The sequence below is a fragment of the Rhinolophus hipposideros genome, assembly GCF_964194185.1.
Source record: "Rhinolophus hipposideros genome assembly, chromosome: 14".
Taxonomy (NCBI): Eukaryota; Metazoa; Chordata; class Mammalia; order Chiroptera; family Rhinolophidae; genus Rhinolophus; species Rhinolophus hipposideros.
Genome location: NC_138060.1, coordinates 20,113,106 through 20,138,230, shown reverse-complemented (window position 1 = coordinate 20,138,230; position 25,125 = coordinate 20,113,106). Strand labels below are relative to the sequence as shown.

The following is a 25,125-nucleotide window of genomic DNA, read 5'->3' as shown; positions in this document are numbered from 1 at the left end:
ACTTCAAGAACCTATGATGATTCCTGACAACTATTTAAATAGTCTACTTTGGAATATTTCTAGGGAATGATATTATCCAGAACTACAGTTTATCCCCCTGAAACCACCAAACCACAATGATGGTAGCCTTCGATGGTGTGACAGCCCTCCCATTACTGGGATTCCTTGGAGAACTGAAAACATGTTGTGATCACATCTCTAAATTCTTTGAGTACTGTGGGGTATAACTGAGCCTAGAGACCCCTCTCCAACTGCTTTTCTGTATAAATACTGTACTCCAACATAGTGGTTTTTTTTAACCCCTTCACATAGTGCTTGACAATATAGCTACTGAATGTAAAAAATTCACAAGTACTAAAACATTTCGTATTCATATCAAGCAGGGAGAAACTCTTCTGATGGATACTGCCCTGTTAATCCAACATTAAGTGAAGGAGATGTGTGTACACTGCCCACTGCTGATAGGACCCTGAAGTACATAATGCTTACTCTATTAAGAATGTAGTCTTAGCACAGTGGTTAAGCATATTGGCACCCACTTCTCTATTTGAACTGTACCACCCAGATCGCCCTCTTAAGGCACTTATGCTCCCTGCTGTTGGCAATGTTGGCAGTTTATAGCTCTCAGTTGTAAGTCCATCCTGGAATTACCCTCAGCCCAGGACTGCCCTCAGTAGGAGAGCCACCCTGCTGAAGGTCCCACCCTTTGTGAGGTGGAGGGAGCAGCAGCCTACTTCCAGTAACGACCAATGAAAGAGACACCACACCTCAATTAGGGATGACTCCGAGTGGCTATGCCAGTTCCAAGGCTCCCTAGAAGAAATTTCTGTTACAACTGCACTATGGCTCAACTTTTCCCTCTGCCCAGTCCTGCTTCCTTTACCCCTCCCAGGAGCTGTTCCCAAAAGCACTCCCCAATGAGACTCCTACATATAAATATCAGTCTCAGCTCTGTTTCCAAGGTAACCTGACCTATTACAAAACCCAAACCAAAAAGAACATGGCTGTGGTCATATGGGAGGTATCAATGTCTTAATTCTTTAGTATCAGTAGGCATTAGAATGGCCAGTAATACATCAAAAATAAGGAGTTATATAGTCTTGATCCTCTCTATACATAAGTGACATAATGAAAACGCATGGGTAGAAGAGACAAAAATGTAGGTTTTGAATTTGAGAAAGATTTAAGTTCCATTTCTGGCCCTTCTACTCATAAGTTGTGTGACCTCTCTAAGCTTTGGTTTCTTTTCTTTTCTAGGCATTTACTAAATACCACTGAAATGCCTAACCTGTGCTAGAATACACACAGCCAAGATGCTAAGCATTATACAACCAGCAAAGGGGACCCAGGTAGTTCCAGGGAAGAGATCGCTGGACAAAAGGCTTGGACCTCCAGAAAGGATCCTTGTCTCCCTTATCAGGCAGTGACTCTGGGACAATCTGTTTTTCCAGCACTTTATTTTTTAAATTGTGAAATATACATAGGGTGCCAAAAAATGCATACACATTTTTTAAAAAGGAAAAAAACTGTATTAAAATTGTAAAAATAGATACTGATAACAAAAGATGAATTCAAGTCATTGTACACATTTTTTGGCACCCCCCCCAGTATATACAAAGTATGTATATCATAAAAAGGGTGTAAAGAAGAATAAACATCTACCGCTCAACCACCCCACCTAAGAAAGAGCTGCCTGGAAAGCGCCAGGTTCTTCCCCCCACCCCCTTCTTCCATCCCTACCCCACTCCACCCCACCCGACCCCACTCCACCCCACCACACCCCCAGTTCAAGCCGTTATTTCTCAGTCTAGTTGTGTAAGACACAGCTCCCTGGCTCATGATGGTATTATGAGCCTTGTGCTCCCCCACCCCGGCTCAGGCAGCTGTGGGCCACCGTCCGCTCATGGCAGCACATGGCAGCCCGTGGCAGCCCAGCTCCAGGCAGAGGTGTTGTTCACAATCTTAGCTGTAGAGGACACAGCTCACTGGCACATGTGAGAATCAAACCGGCGACCTCGGTGCTAGGAGCACTGCGCTCCAACCACCTGAGCCACTGGGCCTGCCCCAGGTTCTTTACCTAAACTAGGGGATAATAGTGACTTCCAGAGATTTTGCCACCCAGTGAGTGATCAGTAAAGAATAGCTACAATTATTACAAATGCACAGAGGTATCAGCCTAAAGATAATTATTAAACTAAACTTATTACTAAACTAAACTTAGACAATTATAACTCTTTAAAATCACAATTAAGAGACCCCTCTATAAAGCTACATCCTATAAGTCAAATGTATTGTTTTAAGTTATTTTTAGATATAGTCCATTAAAGAAAACTACAGATCCTCTTTTCCCTAAGATTGCATGAACTTATACCTGAGTCTGTGGAGTTTAGCTCCTGATTCTTCAGGCCCTCATGGACAGTCCTTGAGGATGGTATTCTGGGTCAAGAAAATGCAACAACATAGTGAGATAATCCTTAAAGTAAGTAAAGTGTGAGGGTTAGTTTCCTTCAAATCTAAGAAGAAAGCAAATACAGCAGATTGCAAAGTCTGTAACAGAAGGTCCTTCCTTAATCATACTTTCTTTTCCCTTTTTTTTTTTTTTTTAAGGAGGGCCCATCTCACAGTGGCCCATGTGGGGATTGAACCAACAACCCTGGTCTTATTAGCACCACACTCTAACCGACTGAGCTAACCGGCTACCCCTACTTTTTTTTTAAAAAAAACACCAACTGTTTTTAAAACTATGTATACAGTCTAAGGAGCCAACAATATGTAGATAGTACTGTGCTATCGCATGTTCAAATGAACTTTCATTCAAGTGAGTAATAACTATAGAATTTCTTCTGGGATTCTTAAACCACAAGTAGACATTTTTTTTTTTTTTACAGTCAAAGAAAGAAACATTTCTTATATAGGATCAGTTTTCTTCTTCCATCAGTTTCAAAATTAAAGACACAGTATATCATATAAAAAAGGGAATCACTCTCTTTCCAGCAATCACTGTAAAAGGCTAATTTACCTTTTTAGAATACTTCCTGACTAAAACTTTGGATCACTCTTGACAACAAAGACAAGGTAAAATCCAAGGCCAGATTTTTGTCATTACTATCTCACTTTGCTACCTGGTAGAGAACTCTGTGGCCTTTCTCACTACTTCTATTATCAGCTTCATTACTCACATAGCCACAAAAGCAGCTACAAATTATACAGAATTGTTATAAACTTAATTGTGTCCCCTTAAAATTCATATGTTGAAGCCCTAACCCCCAATATGACTGTGGTTGGAGATAAGGGCTTTTAGGAGGTAAACAAGGGTTGAGCTCTAATCCAGTAGGATTGGTGGGTTTATAAGAAGAAAGATCTTCCAGTGTTTAAAAGAACACATGTACACACACAGAAATCCTTATATTTTTAAGGTACCACTAATCAATTGCTTCTCAAACACTATGTATGAAGATATGGTACAAAGGGTTTCCTGATGGGTATTCCTTTCAGTGTGCCTCTTTTTTTTAGAGTTGTCTTCTAGCTGAAGTTTTTTTTTTTTACTGTGACAAATCATATCCTGATTTACAATTTTTGCTCTCCCTTAACAAACCCCAGCATAGAGACTCTATTTCCTCTCTTATTCAAAGGCCTTCAGGCTCTAACAGCCAAAGAAAACTCAATTTGGGGAACATCTTGAGAATGCATTTTATGCTTTTGTATATAATGCCATTTTAGTAAATGCGTATACTGAAAGGAGAAATATGTAAACTATCAAAAGCAGAATTAAACGATTATGCTTCCATGTGAGAAAATAAATATGAGGAGACATACTCTCTTAAATAGTTATTTCTTTTTCTAGATATTTTCACTTTCAAATGTCAACCATTCAAAAATACTATTATATTACTTACTGTTTTTCTGGCTGAACCACTGCAATCTTCCTTTGTTTGTGTACTATAAGAAGAAAACAAAAATATAAATGTCAAGAAATATTAATATAAAAAATTATATATATACATATATATATATATATATATATATATATAAAGATAATAGCATATTTAACCCTGGTCATAACTAACAAGTACTATAAATAAGTGCTGATATGTCTGAAAACTAGACTAAAGCACATTTTCTGGCTAGGAGTCTTTAAACAAAGACCACAAATAATATTTTCAAGGCTCCCTGGGTCAATAAACACCTATAAATATTTTCTAAGCAGAAACAGATATTCAAAAGAAAAAGTGGTTTTGACATGGGTACCAACACATTCTATAAAGAAAGCACCATCTTTTCAACAAATGGTGCTGGGGAAAATGAATATCCACATTAATGAAACTGGATCTTTATCTTACACCATATACAAAAAGTAACTCAAAATGGATCAAAAACCTAAAATTAAGAGCTAAAACTATAAAACTCTTAGAAGAAAACATAGGGGAAAATCTTCATGACATTGGATTTGGTAATGATTTCTTGGTTATGACACCAAAAGCACAGGCAACCAAAGAAAAAATAAACTACACTACATCAAAATAAAAACTTTTGTGCATCGAAGGACACTATCAGGAGAGGAAAAGGCAACCCAACAAATGGAAAAAAAATCTGCAAATCATATATATGATAAGGAATTAATACCTAGAATATGTAACAAAATCCTACAACTCAACAAGGACACAAAAAAAAACAATTAAAAAATGGGTAAATGACTTGAATAGACATTTCTCCAAGAAGATATACTAATGGCCAATAAATGCAAATCAAGACCACAGTAAGATACAACCCCACACCCACCAAGATGGCTATTATAAAAAAACAAACGAAAACCCCAGAAAATAATACGTGTTGGGCAGAATGTGAAGTGGAATCTTCATACATTGCTGGTTTGGAAAACAGCCTGGCAGTGTTAAACATAGTTATAAAAAAACCTGTACACAAATGTTCACAGCAGCATTATTCATAACAGCTAAATGGAAACAATCCAAATGTCTATCAACTGATGCATGGATAAACAAAATGTACTATACGTATACAATGGAATATTATTCAGAAATATAAAGGAATGAAGTATTGATACATACTACAACAACGAATAAACTCTGAAAAAATTATGCTAAGTAAAAGCAGTCACAAAAGACCACATATTGTATGATTCCATTTATAAGAACTGTCCAGAACAGATAAATCTATAGAGATGGAAATTAGATTATTGTTGCCTAGGACTAGAGATCAGGAGGTAAAGAGGTGACTGCTAAGGAGTACGGGTTTCTTCTGAGATGATGAAATGTTCTCATATTGACTCTGATGATAGTTACACAACTCTGAATGTACTAAAAACCACTGAAATGTATACAGTAAGTCCTCAACACTGTCGATAGGCTCTGCAACTTTAAGAAAAACAACGTATAATGAAACCAATTTTAATAAAGGCATACTGATATAAACAAAAGTTCCTATGATATCTCATCAACATTATAATGAAACAGCATTGAACAAATTGGTGTTATTCGAGGACCTGCTGTACTTTAACAAAGCAAATTTTATGTTACATAAATGCTATCTAAATAAAACTTTTTAAAAGGGGATTGGATGTCACTTTGAACATTAGGTTACAGAAATACTCTGGCTTGCATCTTGCTCAACCTCTCTTACTTTCTCACTTGCTGGCTGATGGAAGCCAACTGCCAAGCTGTGAGCTCCCCTATGAAGAGGCCCATGTGGCAAGAAATCGAGGGAAGCCTCCAACCAATAGACAGCAAGGAACGGAGGCCCTCAGTCCAACAGCCCAAGAGGAAATGTATTGTTGCCAACAATCATCTGCGTAAACTTGGGAGCAGATCCTCCCCCAGTTGGGCCTTGAAATGACTAGGGCGCTGGCTGGCAGCTTGATCACAGCCTTGTGAGAGACTCAGGGCCAGAGGACCCGGCTAAGTTGTGCCTGGATTCTCAACCCACAGAAACTGTAAGATAATAAATGTTTGTTGCAACAAATAATTTCCTATGCAGAATAGATAACCAGAACATCACTTTGTTTTCCTCTGAAATATCCCAATTCGTGCTAATTGTCAGCAGCCACACAACAGATTATTTAACAATCAACCTTCTGACCCAGAAATAGATGAAAAGTACCTCGTGCTCGGCGAGGAGCACTGAGGGGATGGCCATTGGTTTCACACCAGCCCAGAGGAAATATATCCATGGATTCCACACTCACAATACATTCAGGTATGGGCTTCTTAGAACCTGTTTAAATTAAAAAAAAAAAAATTTAGACCATTAAATAGCCTTCTTCATAAACTACTTCCTAGATAATCATGTCTACTGTTACAGCAACAGAAAGTCTCTTGAACAAGTTCCTTTTACACAGAAGCCATACATTTTCACGTGTGACAAACACTAAGAAAAAAAGTAAACTTTCTCCCATGCATAACTGTATAAAGACCAAAATGTGTAGTAAATATACAGTGTGACCCTTTAGTTAGGGAACAGCAAATAAGCAACTGGAAATACCAGTAGTATCATTCAGATGGTTGACAATATCACAGTCAACTCCATGAAATAACTGGAAAACAAAGGCAAAAGTGACAGTTCTACTCAATGAGAACATCAGTTGTTAATACTCGGGGACAAGCCAAAAGGTAGACTAGTGAATTCAAATCAGGAAGTGAAGTAGGCAAGTTGTTCAACAGGGGCTGCACAGACATCTATATTTAATACTATCTTTGACATCTGTATTAAATGCCAATTCTACAAACTGGAAACAGTAGGTACTGAGTCTATTTGGCAGCTGAATAAAAATGAAACCCAGGCCATACAACAGTAACTGCAGCACTGAGTACTCACACAGTGCTTTTTGTACACAAAGCTGTCCAATTGTTGAATATTACACTTTCAGTATAATGCATCTTTTTTATTTTACATATTTTTTTGGTTCTAATGGTTAGGGGCAACCAAAATATTATCTCTGAAATAGCTTAGTTATTAATGCTCATATTTTGGTCACATCAAAATATATGCTATTTGACTTAATTATTTCCCCTTCAAGAAAATAGGGGACTCTTTACATTCATTTCCTAAAATTTGGAAGTCAAGGAGAGGAAAATAACTTTTTAGCTTAGAATCTTGCATTATAAATTAGAAGTCTCTGAACAAGACCCCTATTCAGTTACTCAATGAAGTTTAGCAAGCCCCATTACACGGGTGGGCAGGAAAGGCAAAGAAGAGTGGCCTCAGGAAGGCTTCTCCGGGGCCCTGGCACTTACCCTCCAGCTGGAGCCACAGGTAAGAGCCCCTCACTGCAGTAATGGTGGCAATGCAGACTTCTTCGGGGAGAAGAGGGTTCACTGCCTCTAGCTTCATGTTCTCCTTAAATTCATGCTCAGAAATTGTCTAGAAAATACATGAATCAAATCCAAATACATACTAAGTATACCTCATGTGTTCATCTGAGACACCTTTTTCAAGTAATATTTAATCCTACAGTAACACTTTAAGGCTATACATTTATTTTGCTTTATTTCCTAATGAATCAAAGGAAAAAATGTCTGTCTCTCTTGATGTTACAGGCAGTCTCTGAAGTCAGACATACCTGCACACAGGTAGCAATCTGTGTGACCTACCTTCTGTGTAACTTTCAAGCTGTGTAACTTCTTTCTGCCTCAGTTTCACCATCCATCAGATTACACTGAGAACACCTATCTCACTGGGTTATTATGAGGTTTCAACAAAATTAAGTACCTAAGGCTCTGTGTTCTGAACCAAATGGCTCTTCAACCACTGCTGGTTTGCTTCCCCACCCATAAAGGGTCCTATCATACAATAAACTGCCTGGTTCCTACTTCTGTGTGTATCATAAAAGGCAGTCAGGATAAATAATGCTTATTAACAAGAGAAGGGTCATTTCAAATATACTTTAAAAATTTGCACCTTCTGGGTCAAAATAAAGAACTGAATTTCTATATTTCATTGTTCTCTCTTCTGACAACTCGCTAAAAATATAGTGGTTTTTTTAAAAAGACATAAACCTACTAGGATGGATATAATGGGAGAGGAGAAATTTTATAAGCTAAATGTGAGAATAGCGTTTAGAACTTAGCTGATTAAAGAAATGTGAATCCAGGCTGGCAGTGAAGAAAGCTAAGAACTAGACAATAATAAGTAGAAAATAAATAGTCAAAATAAAAAGATTTGTTGAAAACATTTAAGAAGCACTTAGGTCATGCGGTTGGTTCCTTCACTTCACATCCAGGGCAACTTTCCCTGCCTCTCCCCTATAGAAGATGAGATTTATCTTCCAGAGAGGTTAACACACAAGATCCCTGGGCAGCAGGACACAGGAACAGTTGAGGGCATGCATGCAGTGCCCCAAACAGGGGTTTGCATGTGGAATGTGAGAGGTCCAGCCCTTGCCTCTATCCTCCAAGCAAGCAACCGGAAGAGACTTCTTGTAGTGACATAAGCCCATAAAGAAACACAAAAAGATATGGATTTAGTTGTCCCCAACAAATGACCACCCAGATTCTACCCTATGGAGAAGTTCACGGTTGACAAGCCCCACCAACATACTCAGAACTTCCAATTAGCTTCTTCTTTTAGTCTCCCATTCTTAAATATAAGCAAACAATCACGAATAACCAGAAATCTGAAGATATGAAAGTTAAAGACAAAAACAGACAACTTGGAGAAAACCGATTATGCAAGAAAACTTCCAAAAGGCACGGGTAATTAATATCCGCTAAGTGATAAGAAAAACTATCACATCCTTAAAACAAGAATAATATGTTATTAAAAGCAAATATTCAGAGTATAGTAATAGTTCTGGAAAATCAAAAATGTGATATTAAAAATCAAAAGAAAGGTTGAAAGATAAAGTTCAGGAAATCTTCCAGCAAGCAAAGCCAAAAGACTAAGAAACATGAAACAGGAAAAAAAACATAAGAAAAGTAGAGGTCTGATCCAAAGAAAATTCAAACAAATAAATACATACAAATAAAATTCTAGAAAAAGAGAAGAGAGAAAATAGAAGGAAGGAAATCTAAGAAGAGATTCAATAGAACGTCCTAGCACAGATAGACTTGAGTGTCCCCAGAGAATGTGCTCACTGAGAACACAGTACGTGGACACGCCATGGCGCCTCACTGTGAAACCTGGTGAGAAAGAGATTCTATAACCCTCCAGAAAGGGAGTAAAAGGCAGATCGTCTACTCAAGGTCAAAAATAAGAATGGCTTTCAACTACTGGACAGCAACACTGGAAGACAGAAAACAATTGAGTAGTGTTTTCAATTCTCAAGTAAAATAACTTCTGACCAAAAATTCCACATTGAGCCAAATAATCAAGTTAGTAGAAAGAAGACATTTTCAAATATGCAAAGTCTACAAAAATCTACCTCCTTTGCATCCCATTTCAGAAAGCTACTGAGACAGGCTCTATCAAAACGAGGGAGGAAACCATGAGATACACAAAACAGGTATATACACACACACACAAAAAACAGATATAAAAACATCCCAAATCTTAAGAAAGGGGGGGAGTCAATTTCTTCAGTGCAGTGAAGAGCAGGTTCCAGGATTAAAACTACATGAAGCCTAGAGAGCAGCCCACCGAGGGACAGAGAGAACGGCGGTTGCTAAGAAGGATGTCTGTAAGAAAATATTAGAAATGACAGATTTCCTACATCAGGGTTATCTGAGTGGCCATGGATGTGAGGAAAAGAAAACATGACTAGAGAACACACTGCAGTTTAACCTTTCTACCCTAAAATACAAAATAAATAAATAAAATAAATAACTTTAACTAGAAAGAACAACAACACAGGTCTAGTTGGACCAAAGAGACTTCTGGGAAATGCTACATGGAGGCTACGTGAGTCTTTGGCCCCAGACAAGGGACTACGACCCAGGCACAGGGGCAATGGTGCTTGTGTTCTGCACAATCATCTCACTCAGGGCCCATTTTCCAGGTAGATGGAGCCAAAGCAACATGTGCTAACTGCAGAACTTGAGACACCAGCAGAAGTGATTAGTTGCCTAAGGATTCTGCATTCATATTGTTTCAAAGTATCAAAGTTGTCATTCTACTGAAAATCATAGGGTATGTGTTAAATGTAATTTATGTAAGAAAAGACTCAAGGGAACAGTAGCTGACAATCTATACTCAAAGGAAAAGCCTTACAAAATGATTAGCAAACGAATGCATATTTATACATCTTAAATTAAAATAGATTGTTTCATCAAAAGATGATTCCTTGATTTATTTGACTTTCAATTAACCCACTAATTATCTGTCTGACAGTCAGATAAGGGAACTTCTGCATATATTATTCACATGTCCCCCCCTCAAATAAATTCAATTTCATAAAGGTGTGTGTGGGGGGGTGACAGATTTCCTAATGTGACTGCCTTTGTGGAAATAGATATGAAAGGCTACTGGGCTGCCGGTTGGCTCAGGTGGTTAGAGCACGTTGCTACTAACACCAAGGTGGCTGGTTTGATCCCTGCATGAGCCACTTTGAGCTGCACCATCCTTAAAAAAAAAAAAAGAAAGGCTACTGGAAGATGTGGGAAGAACTAGCAATAAAACAAAGAAAATTAAGCTATCAAAAATGATTAACTTGAGGACAAATGAAAAAAGGAAACAATTGTAAAATACTGCAGTGCTCAGCTGTGAATAATATCTGAATGCATATAATAAGAAAATACCCAATTCAGATTTAACCAAAAATTGTAATATGACTTTAACAGAAAGAAGAGGTAGGGGTAAGAGAGAGAAGAAAAGTAATATAAAATAGCTAAATGCTCATTTACCATAATGTAGAACCAACAGACATGTTTAAAATTAATGACTCAAAAGATAGCGTATTATTTTGAAAATAAGGAGTATCACAACTATCAGAACAACAGAAGAATAGGAAGTGAGTACTTGCGGGAAGGGAGACTGTGGAAAAGGGTAGGACAGGGAACTGTTGTTTTATGTCCTAACTTTTTACTGCTGTTTCACTTGTAAACCATGTGCATGCATTATTTTAATACAAGTATTTTTAAGTAAGTTTAACAATTTTCCTCCACTTAATATTTAAACCTTTTTCCATATTATTCAACCATTAAAAATAACTATGAACTAAAACTTTAAATTCATATGATTTCAGCTAATTAAAAATAAAATTGACACACTTTACTAAGCAAATTAACAAATTAACTTCTGCAGTGAATGAATTTTTTCCTTAAACCATTTTATTACAATCAACAAGAAGCTTATTTGGGTTGAGTGAGGACTGACTTCAGAGCAATATTCATGGGAAGCATAGGCGACAGCCCTGAATAGTGGCCATGGGGGGTGGGGGCTTCTCACCGGCGGGAAGCACCTCTGGGGAGCCGCTTCAGCACCACACTGTTTGAGGTAGTCAGCCCAATCGAAGTCCTGGCCGGGGTAGCCTAGGGAGGGACAAAAGAACCACGATTCACACTACACACGCCTGCCTTGCTTTACCGCACCGCCAGGTATCCACCACTTCTAATTTTGCTCATATGAGGACTATGATCATTTCAGAGAGGGGAAAAATACCTTATAAATCCAAAGCATAGTTAATTTTATAAAACAGAGCAAATGTGGTCAAACTATATAACAAGACAATAAACTTCTTTGGCTAAATTTTAAAAGTTTCACATTTCAAACGAGGCATTTATTTTGAGCAATATTTTATATGATTATTTGCTGGCAATTGACCAAAAGAATTTAAGACCGTTATGACTGGATTTAATTTGTACCAATAAATCCAATCTTATTATTAATACTATTATGACTCAGGCTCTAAAAGAAAAGAGACAGCAAATAATCTTCAGTACTATTTAACCAGGGAAAACTTTTTTCTTTCTTTCATAAAGCTATTTCCTTAAACATATCTTAGTTCCTACAGATACAACACTCTCAGTACTGTTGTCAGATTCATGTTCTACAGAATCTCAGTGCTCTTATAACTTGAATCATAAATTCATTTCAGAAAAAAGCTGAGCTTAAATTCCCTCTTAAATCTACCAAGGATCTCAGTAAAAGCCTCTACATCTGTGCATGAGGAGCTGGACTGGGCCTGTTGCGTCTGACCTGTTCTCTGCTCTGCAGAGCTCAGTATCTCATAGGCACCAAATGGCTTACTCAAGACTATGCCATCCTACAGCCAAACAGCCCCCGCGACCACCTCTTCTGCCCTACTAAGATTGGCATCATGCTCTCCCTCTGCCTCTACCTCAATTCCTCAGAGTAAATTAATTATCTGACATTTTCAATTACATAATCTGCTACTTTCCTTTATTTACAAACAATTAGGTCATCTATAACAATGCTGAAAGCTCCAATATCTTTAATAATTGCTTTTTCTTTTCACATAAAGGCAGCAGGCAGGATAAAGAACTTGGGATATCCAGAGCCTTCCTGCAAAACAAGAACTTCCTCCTGTAGATGTGTCCCCCACCACCATCACCACCAGGCAGGCTCTTGCTACTTTCTGTTCACTGATGGAGAAAAACATGTGAGACTCTGTTACTCTTTTTCCTTATTTGCTCCTTGAAAAAACTGTGTCATACTCACTTGTCTCCCCAGAGACAAGCCCAATGCCTGGCTCATAAGCAAATATTTCATAAATGTTTGTTGGATGAATGAAGGCTGAATGGAAGGCAAAGGTTCGGAGTTTGTGACTCCTGTTAACACAAAAAAGCACTTTCAGCCCTGATTCCAGCAGTCACCATTTGAAAGTAAAACTGTGCTTTACCAAAAGCCTACTAACAAAGGATACATAGACTACCAATCAAATAATCTGGTTTGCTGATATAAAAATCAGATAAACACTGACATTCCAGATACTCCAATTTAAAAAATATTAAAAATTTCAGTCAAGCTCAACTAAGTCATATTTATGAGCCTTGACTAACGGGTCAAAGGCTGTATTTTGCAAAGTTACAAACATCAGAAAAAGAACTGCTACTTTCCTACCTTAGCCTTTCTGTATCCTACTCTTGACCACAAACCTCTCTCTGGAGTCCAAAGAGTATCCCTCCAAGATGAGGCCCAGAAACCTAAAAATCACCAAAAATCTACCTCCCGTTTCTGGCTCTAAGGTCTTTTCTCATAAGCCAGCTCCCAACACTCACTGTACATCTTACTCCCACCCCTCTGTGACCTCCCAACAGATACCAGAAGGAACGAACTAAGAACCTGCATGGAACCAGGCTGTTATGAGGATACATTTGTCAAGGTAGATAGACCAAACATACTTTACTTAATAGTTTAACTTAATTTAAACTTTCAAATTTGTAAATATATGGAACCTAGGCCTTCATTTACACTTGTCTTAGGTCCCCAAAATGTTAAGGACAGGCTGGGGAATGAGGAGAAAAATGGACAAAATACCCAGGTGATGCCATCTAATAAATCTCATTTCAAAGGTAAGTTTCCAGTGAACAATGCACTATATGAATGCATACCAGGAGGGGGGCTGATGTGTAAACCATTCTTCAGACTCCACTGCGCGGGGAAAATGCCAGGACTGTCAGCATGACACACAAAAGATCGCCTCGCACGTCTCTCCGGTCTCAAGTCATCCATTTCTACCAGAAAGTACCTCTCATCGAAAACCTGTGCACAATTAAACAGGTAAAAGAGACGAATGGTTTTATGGGTGTGTGTGTGTGTGTGTGTGTGTGTGTAGATACAATTGAATAGATAAAACAGATGAATGGTTTGATGGGGTGTTTGTGTGTGTGTGTGTATATATATGTATACATACAATTCATACCATTAAACATATAAAACAGACAAATGGTTTTTTTTGTGTGTGTGTACATACAATTGAATAGATAAAATAGATGAAGGGTTTTATTTATGGGTGTGTGTGTGTGTATGTACATGTGTACACACATATATATGTCATTTCCTTGGCATAGCCAAACATGTTACAAAAGTTCACAGCTACAATGGGTATTAATAATAATACCATGCACTCAATAAATGTTATCTCTGTGTCAGGCACTGTCTTTTAAGGCTTTTTAAGTATTAATTCAATTTTAATCTTCCTGACAATCTAAAGAGGTTGGTACCATTATCAACCATATTTTATAGATACAGAAACTAAGTTTAAAAAGAGGTTAAATAACTTGCCCAAAGTTATGCAGCCAGGAAGCAGCAGAATCTGGATTCAAATCTAAGTGTTTTGGCTCCAAACAAAATTTAGTTTAGGTTTAATGAAGAGTCAAGTATTCCATTATATTAAGATTTTCAGATCCTAGTCTAGTTTTAAATGTCAAAGAGAAAATTTTATGTGCCTCCTCTGTCTCCTCACTCCCCACCCCCGCCCTTCATACTCCAGATAGGGCCGTCTTACCCCGCTGTAGGATCAGAACTCCTCCTTATTCTAAGAATAATCTTCTTCCAAGACAAGGAAAATTTATATCTTAACAGGTCAGACAATTCAGCATCCAAGCAACTATTCCTCTAGTCGTACTTGATTTTTGGCTCCACTTTCAGTCAATTGGGCTTTTAACTGAAATCCTTTACCTTATGCTTCAGTTCTAGTAACTAAGTAACTGGGCCTTGACAACCAGCCCAGTTCTTGTGATTACTCCTAACAAGAGCCTTAGTATTGTCAGTCTTTCAAAAGATTAAAATCTGAATCTGAATCCATGGCTGGAGCAATTCTACTGTCAGATTTCATGACCCTAATCACCTGCTCGGCACACTCCTCCTCACCTCAACAAGCCTTGCACCTGGCTGGACACTGATGACACTGCCGACACTGCCTGCCTCCATATTTTTCAGATACCATGGCCCACCTGCTGGTGAAACCTCCTCTACTCATGTACAGCTAGGTCTGCCCCCAAAGCATGCCCCCCATTACTATGGTGTTCAGGCTTTGGTTGGCTGGAGAGACCAAGATTAGAAGAATGAATGGAGAACTGGACCATACAAATTCAAAATGTGCACAGAAGTAATTCTAGCCTCACAGCTTAGGAGAAAACAATGGGTTGGATTAGTAGAGCCTGAAGTTCAAAATACTATCGATTTCTTAATCCGGTCAGCCTGAGAGGAATTCTTATCAAGAGAGTTGCCCCTGTTTTACCTTAACAACTGTAGCAGGAAAGATCCCAAAAGGAGACCAGGGGTCCACAGCTTCTAATTTCATATTTACAGAGAATGAATGTGTGCCAGTCACTTGTTTGTCCTGAAATGCAAACACCAGGAAATAAAAATATAGTATTTTCACATTAATTTTATACTTATATATAGCTGAATAATACTCTAATTAAAATATGCTTCTAGTAAATAATCTAATCCTGTAATTTTCTTCCCTGGAAAAAAATTATTGAGTAATAAAACCTCAGGAAGCACTCCTACTCTCTACATTTGGAATATAAGGGCCAAAGGAGGAAAACCAAGTTTATGTGATAACAAGTCAGGGCTATGTATCGTGTTTCCCCGAAAATAGCACCCAACAGGAAAATAAGCCCTAGCATGATTTTTCAGGATGACATCCCCTGAACATAAGCCCTAATGTGTCTTTTGGAGTGAAAATTAATATAAAACCCGGTCTTATTTTCGGGGAAACACGATAGTTAGGAAAAGTCTGAAAACACTTTAAGAGAATTTTGGGAGAAAACCTGAACTACTTTTAGAAGAAGAAAAAGATGACCATCACTCTAGCCTTCAAACCGCTTCCCTCCTCCCGAGGCCACACTCTCACTGACTCCAGGGGTTATTTTATGCTTTGCACCTCTTGCAAATTGCTTTTTGTTTTTACCTTAAATAAGTAAGATGGTAATGGCTCTTCCTCCTCCTCTTTGACTTTGGCCAAGATCTCTTGCCACTCAGCCTCATTTTTCAGATGTCTGATGGCTTTAATAAAACAAGACAGGATGCTTTAAATGATGGCAGAACTTACACACTTTATAACTATTCTGAAAACATTCACATAAACAAAACAGTCACTTTCAACTGGGAAAAGAAAAGTGTTCAAGCCCACTTATACCGTCTTCACTCAAAGAACCTGCACCTTAACTTCAGTACTTGTCTTCTCCGTTCAGAGTCTGAGTAGTTAAGTATGGGGGAAAAAACTTATACTGAGAGCAGAAGAATTGCTGTAATCAAAAACTAATATAATACAACATCCAAACTGGGGCACGGAATAATAAATGCAAACTGATTTAACCAGTAACTCTAGTTTTAACATTATTGGAATTTCTTTTAATCGACAATTTACTTTGAACCCAAGACTTGTCCTACTCCTATGCCTTTATGAATGTTATCCTAGGGAATTTTTCTTTAATTTCGGTAAGAAGTCAGTATGAGTTGGGGCAGAAGTCTATGAGGTACATATATTAATATGTGCAGCAAATTATAAACGCAATAAAAGCAAAAGAAAAACAGGCATTTAACAACTCCATATATATTTTTGCAATATCTCTATTATGCAAAGTAATAAAGGGTTTTGTAATATGCAAAATGATGCATTTTTCAGTCTCATAGATAATAAAAATAACAATAATGTAATAGTTAAAAGAAAAATGTTATATTATTCTTCACCTAATGGGGGCTGAAGTTCATATCCCTGTTGAGCTGCCCAACCAACATGATGAAGAAACGGATGCAAGTAATACAACCAATGTTCAAAATTGTCAGAACTTTCAAGTCCTTCATAACGCAGCTTCAGCCTTCCCCCAATGTTTTCGACTACAGTAACAATCCAAGTGCTTAAAGAGTCCTGGAAAGCTTGACATTCTAGCCTGGAACCTGGAGCAATGAGATCTAAAGGATTCCTCCCATTACGGAGCTGTAGGTAAAAAAAAGTGAAATGATTAAATATAAGACTTAACACGATATTTTAAAAAGTCAAGTTTTAAATGATCTCAAACTAGCCTTTACATTTTTACCCAAGTCAGTGACACTGAATTGCCTCCTATCACACAAAATGCTACAGTATTATTCATAGGTGATATAAAAATGTTTGTCTTAAAGAAAATCTACCTATAATGCGATAAAACTATCTTAACAGATCTCTATCTCTAGGACTGTGTTATATAGTTTCATCTAGTAAAAATTTTAAAAATATCATTATAAAAGCAAATATGATCATTATTAAAGAAAAAATCAAATCAAACATGATAAAGTCAAAATCCCCCACAATCCCACCCCCCAAGGAAGAAATACAATAAACACTTTAGCATATACTCTTTGAGACTGGGGTTTTTTACACACAAGTCAACACCCACACCTCTCTCTCATTTTCAAAAACTGGGAGCACTGTATACTGTTTTTCAATTTGTCACTTAATACATCAGAGCTATCTTTCTATTGAAGCACATATAAATCTTCCTCATTCTTTTAAACTGTTTTATTGATATTCTTGATTTATTGATTATTACAATGGGCAGTAATTTAGCCACTTATCTACTGATGGCATTTCAGTTTCTGATTTTTCACTCATTTCACAACAATGTTCTTATGAACACAGTAAGCATCTTGATTACACTGATGGGGGAAAAAAGTTTAATTTTCACTCTGTAGATATATATTAAAAGCTATAATAAAGAATAAAAAGGGATCCTGATCCAACATCATCACTTAACCATTTCTTGATTTTTTTCCTAATAAGAACTGCTCTGTGACACCTACATATTCATATATATGCAAAAGAACACGAACAAATGGAGGAACACGTCCACAGCAAAAGATGCGGATGGCAGAATCAAGGTCAAGTTGGGGTAGGGTACTTATTCATTCATTTGTTCATGATTCATTCATTTATTCAAATTTCACTGAGTGTTTAGTATGTGCCAAGCCCTGCTAAACATAATACAATAAGTCTAAAACATAAAGATCAGCTTGAAATAAGAGTGTTCACCAATCAAGTTTTACAGGCAAATATAAACAGATCAGAGAATTAAATATAAAAGCTAAAACTATAAAACATTTAGAAGAAAATACAGGACTATGTCTTCATGACCTTGAGTTAAGCAAAGCCTTCTTAGAAATGACACCAAAAGCACAAGCAACTAATTCAGAACACGTCAGCAAGCCACAGTGTGCAACCTCAGAGGGTAAGTTTAAACCTCCCAAAACCCTTTCCTATGTCCGTAGTAATAACGCTTATTTGCCTTGACGTAGTAAAGGAGTAACCAATTTTAAGATTCCTTGGACAGGAAATAAGTATCACTAAGGATTAGAAGGGTTTCCACACTGATTCTGCAAGTACTATGACTCACGCCGTCGAGCAGTGGAACAGGAGGACTGCGTGCTCCCGTCAGGGTCTGCCGCAGGAATGCTTCCCAGTCAGACACCTTATCTCTGATGCCTAGGTCAGGGGATAAAGGAGTGGTTACTCACGTCAGCCACGGAACACAGAGAAACTCAACTCAACTAAACAGAGTACAGAGAAATTAAACCAGTGAAATGGTTTAGAGGTACCCTTGTGATTTTAATATCTAACAGTTCAACATATTGCTTCCTTGAGAGCTTAAAACAAAAATCCTCCTCTAGATAGAACTACTGTGTTTCCTCAAAAATAAGACCAAACCAGAAAATAAGCCCTAGCATGATTTTTCAGGAAGACATCCCCTGAACATCAGCCCTAGTGTGTCTTTCGGAGCAAAACTTTATAAGACCCGGTCTTATTTTTGGGGAAACACAGTACTTACTGGTTAATTAAATAAGAGTTGTATACAAAACAAAGAGAATAATAGGTCCAACTCCCTGTTGCTATAATTTATCTAAGAGGTACCTACTTTATTTTTTATTATGGGAATTTTCAAATATATATATATATACACGAGTAGAGAAAAATAGTATAATGTATCCTCATGTACCCTTGCTTTAACAAGTGTCGCTTCATGGTCAACTTTTCTATGTAGACCAGGAGCTGTTAGCAAACTATAACCTGTGGGCTAAATCCAGCCTGCTATCTGTTTTTGTAAATAAAGTTTTATTGGAACATAGCCACGCCTGTTTGTTTACATATTGTTTGTGGGTACTTTCACACTACACAGGTAGAGTTGGGCAGCTTATTCCAGGGACCACATGTCCTGTAAAGTCTAAAATATTTACTATATCTGGTCTTTTACGGATACTTTGCCAACATCTCATCTATACCCTCACATACTCCACACCCCACCCAACCATGGATTATTTAGAAGCCAATTCCTGATATCATATAATTTCATCCAATGTAATCTCGGTATATATTTCTAAAACAAAATAATTTTTTACATAACCATACCTTAAAAATTAACAATGATTCCTTAACATCAAATATCTAGTCCATGTTAAAATTTCTCCAAATATCTCATAAATGGTTTTTTTCAATTTGCTCAATCAAATCAAGATGCAAATGAGACACATTTATCACAAATGATTGATATACTGCCTAAAACTCCTTAATCTGTATGTTCCTTATCTTCCCTCAGCCTATGTTCTCTTTTTCTTGTAGCATATTTGTTGAGAGACTCAGCCTTTTGTCCCCTATGTAGTTTTTCTCAGTCCGGTTTTACTGGCTGCCTCCTGGTAACCAGTGTTTCATTGATCTCAACATTTTCTATAAATCAGTGTTTAGAGCTAGAGGTTGATCAAATTCAGGTTTGACTCTTGGAGAAAGGAGGAGCAACACTACTTCATAAGTGGAATTGCAATCCTATCAAGAGGCACATTCAGTCTGGTTGTCTCTGCTTTTGTGATGTTAGCTTTTAATGGTCACGACACAGATACAATCATTCATTAGGGCTAAAAATGGTAATTTTCTATCATCCCTTGTTCATTTACTAACCAAAATACTTCTGTAAAGAAAATTTTCTCTTCTTCCACTATTTGATTACTACCCTAAAGTACAGATCACAAAGAGAGGCAGGATATATGCTTAATTCTCTTTATTCTTTCCCCCTATTTACTAGCCTTCAAAATTATTAGCTGGTTCCCTAGCGTTCTCCAAAAGTGATCAATGAGAGTTTTGTTTAAAAGTTTCATTATGGAATTACAGACTAAGTCACATATGATATGTTTCAGGCCATTGCAGTTCTTATCATAGATACTCAAACTGTCCCACCTTTAACCGGAGGGAGTCTCTTCAGGTTGGCGCCTCAATCCTTTTGACATGACCCTAGTAAAGAGTCACTGATATCTTTTTCACATGGTATAAAATGATGTATCAAGCTCATCTTGTACATTTCCTACTCTGGTCCAGGAATCGGCTATGTCTCCAAGGAGCCCTAATTTGTTTTGCTGTAAATGGTATTTAGAGATCATAATTAGAGTGCTGAGGGTGCTCATTGTTACAGAGCTTGTGTTCCTCAGCTTTATCAGTGTCTAGAACTAAAAAAATATCTTCTTTTTATATTTTAAGATAAATCACATCAGGAGTTCATATTGACAATTCCAATACAAATTCATGAAAATAGCATTTTTACTTAACTTTATTCATCTAAGCTGTTTCCTTTCTCTCATACTGAAAATCCTATTTCTCAATTACACATTTAATTATTAGTTTCCTTTATCTCACAATACACACATAATTATTCCAAAATAACATCAACTTTATCATCAACAATGATTAATAAAAACGCTATACATTTTTTTTGCAATTTTTTTTGTACTAGGGATGTATGTTTAAATTATTGTATAAAAAGTCACTGACCCTGGGTGGTAAACACAAAATACGATATATAGACATATTACAGAAGTGTACACCTGAAACCTTTGTACCTTTACTAATAATTGTCACCCCAATAAACTTTAATTTAAAAAAAAGTCACTGAAATGGTTCATTTCTGGGTAGTTAGTTCACAAGCTCCATTCACAGTTACATTTCTTTGATTATGCTTTTGTTTTTTAGGAAATGCTTTTTAAAACTTCATTTTGTTTTACAGCTATATAAAATATTTCCATTGTTCAAAATTCAACTCTAGCTTCTATCCATGTCCCCTTCATTCTATTCCCTTCTTTCCCCACAGGTGACTTTTTAAACTGATTCACTTTTACTTAAAAAAACAAATGTTTATTTATGTTAAAAAATAAAGTTCACGCACACACATTCAGTTTGAGAAAATTGGCCTATACCTTTAAAAAATGTCAGAGTCATGAAAGACAAAGAAAGCCTGAGGAATTTTTCCACATTAAAGGAATCTTACAAGACATGACAACTGAATGCAAAATATGAACTGGGGTTTTATTTTATAAAAAACATTTCACTGAATAAGATCTATAGATTAAATAATAGTATATCAAAGTTAATTTCCTGATTTTGTTATTTTACTGTGTTCATGAATGTCCTTGTTTTTAGGAGTACATTAAAGTACTTAGGAGAAAAGGGTATTATGTGTACAACTGACTCTCAAATGGTTCATTAAAAAAACGTGTGTGTGTGTGTGTGTGTGTGTGTGTGTGTGTGTGTGTGTAAGAGAAGGAGGGAGGAAAAAGGGAGGGTGGAAGGGGGAAGGTTAAAGTAAAATGTCAACATTTAGGAAAACTTGGCAAAAAGTCTCCAAGAATTTTCTATGCTATTTTTGCAACTTTTATGCATATCTGAAATTATATCAAAATAAGAAGTTGAAAGAAAAACATTTAAGGTCTGGTATTTTCTTAAATCTGCAGTCTCTCGTCCCTTTCTCCACCTTTATATGATCCTTCTCTTTCTTTTGTCCTATTGTCTCTGTCTTGCTGAATATGGATTCCACCCCCAGAGGGGCTCTTTCCTGAAAGAAAGCTTCAGTCAGTTCATTTTAAGAGTTTATAGGTTCCAGATCGCTTGTAGATGAGAGGAGAAAGGACAATAAAGTCAAAATGAGAATCAACCTGGCCCAACATACTTTAAGATAACCAGAAATACATGTCTCAAATTCAGAGAGCCTCACAGTCTTACAGGATTTTAAGCAACTGATGTTTGTTCTCTTTGTCATAAAAACCTGAGGCTTTATGGAGCACAGAAAATAATTTTTAAAAATAGGACGTGCATTATTCCTTATAAATATTTTCTTTCAAAACACTAACCCCCAAACGTTAGGAAAACTTACGTGTGTGGGAGACTGAAAACCTCAAGATTGTGGACAGCCCTGATTTTCCTATAGAAATATCCTATTATGTCTTGAGAGGCAGTATTTGATTACCTTCTGGGGCTTTGAGGGTCTTCTTATTCTGCTCACACCACCCAATGGGGTAGAGGTCAGCCTTCCTGATGTCACACCAGAAGTCCGCTCTGCGGTCCTCCCCGTAGCCATCGTAGCGGAGGAGGAGTAACTGCTCGCAGGTGGTAATGATGGTGGCAACCCAGTAAGTTTCAGGATCTGTCTTCACAATCACCTCTAGTTTCATCCCAGGAGCAAATCCATTTTGCAAACGTGTGTCCACCTGAACAGGGAAATGTTATCAATCACCAGACAGGTAGCTCAAATGAGTATTTCTTTGGCAGACATTCTTTTTTAAGACTTACAATTCTGAAACACTAAATGCAATAAAATCTTCTCAAGGGAAACTTGAGAAATTCCAATTCTAACTCATAGGAGTAATCCAAACAAAACAGGGAATAGCAATACTGCTCTGCTCCATCTGACTTGGAAGGAATTTTAATAGAACTCAATATTTTCAACCAAAGCAGTCTATTATGATCAGAAAATGTTTTCTATTAAGTATATAAATCACTAAATGTTCACCATTTTAACAGCTTTCAACACATTACGTTTTCAAGAGTGATTTCTAGATCATTCAAAAGAAAATTTATGAAACTAGAAAAGGGAAAGGACAAAAATAAGCTATAATAATAATAAAAAAACTAGTATAATATTACCATATGCAGGGAGCCACACCTCTCAGTCTCCCTGAAACAGTCTGTTTACACCTGTTGTCTTTGAATAATAATTAATAATGCCCCTTTTGTCTCTCAAAAGTGTCCTAGTTTACATGATAAATTATATAGTCACAAAGGTACGGGTTAGCAATTCTGGAACTACTGTATGTGTATACTAAGAATAAATAAATAAATGTGTTGTGGATAATGAAAGGTTTCTCATTGTAGGAAAAAGAAGTAAAAATAAGGAAGGGGAAGAAGAGAATGAATCTTGTGGTGCTGAATTGGAATCAAGGTATCAGAATGAGGTCATGATTACAGACAAATACAGAAAAAAGTATAGACGTGTATATATGCATATGTTAACATGTGAGTATTTCCTAGCTCTGTGAATCGACAGGAACTATAAGTAACGATACTCAGTAGCAATAGCAAATTTAGTGTCCAAATCTTGATTTCTAAATAAGGAAGAACGGCTCCATGGAGAAATAACTGAATACAATTCTGGGGCAGGGAAAACACACTAAGAATCTGGAGTATCTTGTGATGCCAGAAAGTAAGGAAATGCTCCAAAAATGATGGAGCCATTTGGAAAAGACATGGGAGTCAACTAGAAGTATTTCCCAATGGTCACATGTGGGACAATTTGAGCAATAAAATAAATAATGAGTAATGAATCATAATCCATAGATTTAAATAGATATCCATGAGTCCATACTGTTAAAAATAATTAAGAGAGATGAGGGGACAGTTCTTCCTTAGAGTAGAAGACCAATTAACAAAAACTGAAAAAAAGTGAAGGAAATAGAAAACCACCCTTGGACGACCACAGAAATAAACCTGCAGGCAGACTCACGGGTCAGTGCTAAAATAACTCCAATGACTATAATATTTGCATCATTGCAAGGTTCTCTTTGCAAGATTCTTATTAATTGCAAAGGGGAAAACAGTAACATTACAATGAAGAAATCTGGCAGAAACCACACTAATTGATCAAAGTTAATTAGTTAATAATACCACCAGTCTGAAACCATGAATATCATAAAAGCACAAAATCACTTTTACGACGTTTTGTCCAAGTCTGCATAAACCCAAGCTAATCATGAGAAAAACTAAATCCAAATTGAAAAATATTCTACAAACTAACCAAAAAGTAATACGCTCTTCAAAAGTGTCAAGACCGTGAAAGACAAAGAAAGAATGAGGAACTCTCAAACACTGGAGGAGACTATGGAGACCTGACCACTAAATGCAATGTGGCAATCACAACTACAGGAAAGTGAGGGGAATCCTGGAAAGGAGGGAGCCAGGGAGGGAAAGTCCCGCATTCCCTGTAAGAATTGCTCCTCTTTCTAATCTCTATACCCTGGTTGTACTCTCAAAGGTAATCATTACCCAGAATGCGTTTATGGTTTAATATTGCCTGTGTTTTCACACTCGGTTAGTAAAATTATACATCATGAATGTTTTTCTTTGTGCAGTTTCTCTTATGCAACATTGCTTATGCAATTCGTAAATGCTGTTGCATGTAACAGTAGTTTCTTTTCACTGCTATATAGTATTACATTATACAAATATGCCACAATTTATCCTTTCCAATACTACTACTAATAGGCATTTTGAGTACTTCCCAGTTTGGGAAGACTATAAATAATACTGCCATGATTATATGAGTATTTTTGGATATCTCTTGGTGCATACATACATGGATTTCTATTAACAGTCAAACTGGTTGCCAAAGTGGTTGCACCAATTTACTCTCCCAGTAGCAAAAATCCTTTTGCTCTAGCATTCTAGCTAACATTTTTGTAATTTCTTTTTCATTTTAGCCATTTTAGAAGGTGTGTAACATATGTCATCATGATTTTAATTTGCATTTTCTGATTAATGAGGTTGAGAACCCTTATATTTATTAACTATTTAGATGTCTCCTTTGGGGAAATGCCCAAGTTGCTTGCGAACATTTTATTGAGTCTATATTTTCGGTACCAGTTCTTTGCCAGTTACTTGTTAAAAATATTTTCTAACTTTCTTGATGGTGTTAAGGAACATAAGTTCATAATTCTAATATAAGTCTGATTTATCAATGTTTCTCCTTTTAAAAGTTAGTACTTTTTCTATATTTTTAAGCAAATGTCCCCCTATTCCTAGAGGTCAGAAAAAATATTGTACTATATTATTTTCTACAAGCTTTTCATATTTAGGACTAGTATCCACCTTAAATTAGTCTCTATATATGATATTAGGGAGGGGTCAGGTTTTATTTGTTTGAAAATGTATATACAATTTTCCCACCACCTTTCCTCACCACAGTAAATCGCAACCTTTGTTAT

The 25,125-nt window shown here is 36.8% G+C and overlaps 1 protein-coding gene across 10 annotated transcripts in view; it reads right to left on the bottom strand.

Annotated features, from left to right (window-relative positions):
• The window catches only part of SFMBT1 (Scm like with four mbt domains 1), a 100,408-nt gene that overhangs the window by 13,616 nt on the left and 61,667 nt on the right, over positions 1-25,125 (bottom strand). For all 10 annotated transcript variants that reach the window (XM_081072122.1, XM_081072125.1, XM_081072118.1 and 7 more), the window contains 11 exons: positions 22,116-22,356; positions 18,231-18,319; positions 16,552-16,798; positions 15,770-15,864; positions 15,092-15,193; positions 13,461-13,611; positions 11,335-11,417; positions 7,248-7,374; positions 6,115-6,228; positions 3,897-3,939; positions 2,372-2,436 (listed from right to left, as the gene is read on the bottom strand). In XM_081072122.1, coding sequence (XP_080928248.1) covers positions 2,372-2,436; positions 3,897-3,939; positions 6,115-6,228; positions 7,248-7,374; positions 11,335-11,417; positions 13,461-13,611; positions 15,092-15,193; positions 15,770-15,864; positions 16,552-16,798; positions 18,231-18,319; positions 22,116-22,356 — 1,357 coding nt within the window. The remainder of the gene's footprint in view (positions 1-2,371; positions 2,437-3,896; positions 3,940-6,114; positions 6,229-7,247; positions 7,375-11,334; positions 11,418-13,460; positions 13,612-15,091; positions 15,194-15,769; positions 15,865-16,551; positions 16,799-18,230; positions 18,320-22,115; positions 22,357-25,125) is intronic.